General features: G+C 36.9%; 1 protein-coding gene across 1 annotated transcript; it reads left to right on the top strand.

The window, feature by feature from the left end:
* Nucleotides 1-2370: 2370 nt before the first annotated feature.
* Nucleotides 2371-3729, top strand: LOC112191458 (peroxidase 44). Its single transcript, XM_024330806.2, has 2 exons — nucleotides 2371-2684; nucleotides 2861-3729. Exons 1-2 carry the CDS (start codon nucleotides 2484-2486, stop codon nucleotides 3602-3604), a joined length of 945 nt encoding a protein of 314 aa, XP_024186574.1. The 5' UTR covers nucleotides 2371-2483; the 3' UTR covers nucleotides 3605-3729.
* Nucleotides 3730-4108: the final 379 nt, after the last annotated feature.

The following is a 4108-nucleotide window of genomic DNA, read 5'->3' as shown; positions in this document are numbered from 1 at the left end:
TTTACCCAGATTTCAAGAGGAAAATCAATTCTAATAATTGAAAAAGACAAAATGAAGCTTGAAAAAAATATGGGATTTTTATTCATTATGCTTTGGTTGTTAATTATAATCCAATCATGTACGTCGTTAGCAGATTGAAGGAATAAACTTCTATGCCATAATCTGTTAATGTTTAGTCTTGAATGAGTAAAACAAAAGGAGGCAAGTGAGTTCATGTGAGATCTTCATCCTTGATTGTTGTTTCTTTAGAAGTGCTTTATTATATTTGTTAGGAGTATAGAATTCAATTAGATGATGGTCATATTGCTGAAAAAGCCAGTTAAAAAAGCTTACAAAGAAAGCATGCATGGTCATATTGCTGACAAAATGTCGGAAATACTAGCCTAAAATATACTTGCAGCTGGTATATGGATTCTCCTTTATCGTTAGAATTTAATTGCAACATCTTTGCTATTGTTTGCAGATCAAGCAACCACTTATGGGAAATTTTGTATCAAACTGCTCAAAGCTTTGAACTGAGATGGTGGAAATGAAAGGCAATGTGCAGTCATTGGGAGATCAAGCTTGGAACACCAGCAAGTTGTATTATTATTTATCATCATGTAAACCTTATTAAATTAGAAAGCTTGTTAAGCTAATGAAATGGATTAATGCTTTATGAAATTGCCTTTGTTGGATCTATTGGAATTTATTATGAAAGTTGCTTTTAGTAAAATATTAGAGTCACTTTCATATCATTCTCAATTAAGTAAAAACAATTGTCCAAGGGAGCTAACACAACTAAATGGATAGCATAAACTGTTGTTGGAGCCATTACAAAACAATAAGACTCTACATCAAAACCATTGTCTAATAAAAACTCAAACAACAGTTTTTTTCAGAAACATGCAGTATCAAATACAAACAGACAATGCTTTCTTCAATTTTCTGTTGTCTAGTTTAAATCCAGTCCATAGAAAACAACTAGTCAGATGATGTACAACCTTCATTCAGACAACAGTTTATTTACAAACCAATGTTTTCTGATTATTCTTCACAAGTTTCTCTCTTTTAGCAGCTGTTGTCTGAAATTAATTTGCACAAGAGTTAAGATACTCGTCGCTGTAGTTCTTTATGGTGTTTAGACAATAGTCATGTAAGTCGTTACTGTTGTGCAAAATTTCCTCATACGACAGTTACGTCCTATTGTATGATTCACCCATCAGATGGCATTGAGATAGACAACAGCAACGTGCCTTATCAGATGCAGTGAAAAACTGTCGTCTGATTCATTTTTTGGCATAGTGCCAATTAAAGTAGCAATACTAGTTGAGAACTAAGAATGATTCACAACCGAAGGTATATTGAATTGTGAATAACGCTTTACCAAGATTTCAAGAGGAAAATCAATTCTAATAATTGGAAAAGACAAAATAAAGCATGAAAAAAATATGGGATTTTTATTCATTATGCTTTGGTTGTTAATTGTAATCCAATCATGGACGTCGTTAGCAGATTGAAGGAATAAACTTTGATCTCATAAGCCAAAAATCACTCTCCTACGTCTAGAAGCAGTGACAACGACGATCATGAAGATCTCAAATTTTAAGTTTCAGGGGTAGATTTGGATTTTAAGATTTTTAAAAAAATTAGGGAGGTTCAAATATTAAATTTGAAGGTCTAACAAGAATCACTCTAATATAATTTGAAATTCCAAAAAAGAACAAACAAAGTTAACAAACAAATTAACCTCTCTCTTGGCTTTCTTCTTTGGTTATTTGAGTAGGGTTTTTTTTTTATTTTATTTTTTATGACAGAAAAACAAACAACAACTAAAAAAACAAAAGCTCTACAAATACTCCCTCTCATCTGATCCAATTAGAATGCTGGAAATACCGAAAGAGAAATAAAAAACCACACAAAAGAATTATTAGAAGAATGAGCTGTTAAAGCTAACGGAAAGGGGTTATTTGAGTAGTTGCCAGAATAGAACTAGAGAAACTCGTGATATAATGCATGCATGATGTGATTGATCATTACTTTATTTGAATATATACCAAGTTGGAACCCAAATGAGCTTAATGCCAGAGGCCATACCCTCGGTTTTCAGAATTTTGTAGGGTAAACCCATACACATTTTTGTCATTTCATAATATGCTTCGTCATGTTTATTTGTCCTTGTGCGGAAAAATGTATTTCGGCAGATCTTACTATGAACGCGCAAACGGAATTCAACGCACCTTTTATGTATACATGCATCCAAACTATTCTTCAAAATCGACGTGCATGCCTACTCTTGACCCTTTGACAATTGCGTGCCTCCAGCTAATACAATCCTTCTTTCTTTACTCGTACTCTCCTCCTGCTCGTCCTCCTCTATATATTTATCACCTCCTAGACCCTAAAACTCAAATCCAATCAATATTGCCAAAACCATCAAGCTCATCAACGTCAATTACGTACCATCCACATATTCCACTCTAGTAGAAGTTCAGAAGAAGTGGATGATGAGGATAGAGGCCTCATTCTTGGCCTTTTTCTTTCTTCTTCCTCTAGCAGTGGCTGACTTACGGGTTGGTTTCTACAGTGCTAGCTGCCCAAAAGCCGAACAAATTGTACAACAAGTCGTCCAGAAAAAATTCTCCAGTGATCGATCTATAACTGCTGCTTTGCTTCGCATGCACTTCCATGACTGCTTTGTTAGAGTACGAGCTCCATACACTTATTTTATCCATTTCTGTATTTATATGTAATATCGATCTTACGTTAAAGTTCTACTAACGTACACTGGCTCGATCAGCGAATTAAGGTTCTGATCGAATTTTGTGGTTTAGGATAACTAATAATTGATGGAAGTTGTTTGTCTATGACTCTATTGCAGGGTTGTGATGCTTCCATCCTTATTGACTCCACCAATAAGAAGAAGTCTGAAAAAACCGCAGGACCAAACTTGACTGTAAGAGGGTTTGAGGTCATCGACGAGGCCAAGAAAGCACTTGAGGCTGCATGCCCGTCAACAGTCTCCTGTGCTGATATCATCACCCTCGCGACAAGAGATTCAGTGGTTCTAGCCGGTGGCCCTAGCTACAACTCACCCACCGGACGGCGTGATGGCCTAGTATCGAATCCCAATGACGTCAACTTACCTGGTCCGTCCTTCTCCGTGTCTCAGGCATTGCAGTCTTTCACGGCCAAAGGAATGACTCTGAACGATATGGTGACTCTTTTGGGTGCACACACCGTTGGTGTTGCGCACTGTAGCTTTTTTGAAGATAGGCTTTCCAACTTTCAGGGGACTGGGTCTCCCGATCCTTCAATGGACCCAGCTCTGGTTACCAAGTTGAAAAAGATCTGTGGAGGACCTAATGACCCTACTGCATTTTTGGACCAAAATACATCATTTGCCTTTGATAATCAATTCTATAACCAGGTCAATTTGAAGAGAGGTGTGATGCAGATTGACCAGGAGCTAGGTGTGGACAAGTCAACGGCTGGTATAGTTTCTGGGTTTGCTTCCAATGGTGGCAGATTCAGTCAGAGTTTTGCAACTGCTATGTTGAAGATGGGCAGCCTTCAGGATGGAAATGCTGGTGAAATAAGGAAAAATTGTAGAGCTTTTAATTAATTAATAGAGCATTGTAATAATTAAACTTCATTGCTTCCTGTGATGATAACCTAGACAACTAGTTATCACATCTTGCTATTCAAATAGTTGGAATCTGGCAATCACGTACGAGATACTTTTGCAAATGCCTTTCGTCAACTTTTTTTCTTTTCTTTAATTCTTGTTAGTATATCTTGTTGCAAATGTGATAGGGGGACGTGGAGCCTAGAACTAGTGGCAACCATGTCTTTCGACCCTATAAATTAAAATTTCGAACCCCAATCAACGAGGTGTACGTTAAAAATCAACAGACCAGATCACTTCCAACCTGGGAAACAAAACTCAAAGACAAGCAGGCTCAAGTTTTAGAAATCGAAGCTCAATTCTTCCTCATACTTTTGTCTTCCTTCGGATTTGAACGAATGTTAATATGGGCATCGCGAATCCTCTTGCCCAAAATATAAATAAAGGTGGCGCCATGATGTTTTATACAAGAACGGGAATTGGGTTTTGGTCAATAGTTCC

This window comes from Rosa chinensis, chromosome 3 (assembly GCF_002994745.2).
Source record: "Rosa chinensis cultivar Old Blush chromosome 3, RchiOBHm-V2, whole genome shotgun sequence".
NCBI classification, from domain to species: Eukaryota; Viridiplantae; Streptophyta; class Magnoliopsida; order Rosales; family Rosaceae; genus Rosa; species Rosa chinensis.
The sequence above is the reverse complement of the archived record's forward strand: the minus strand, read 5'-3'. Positions and strand labels throughout refer to the sequence as shown.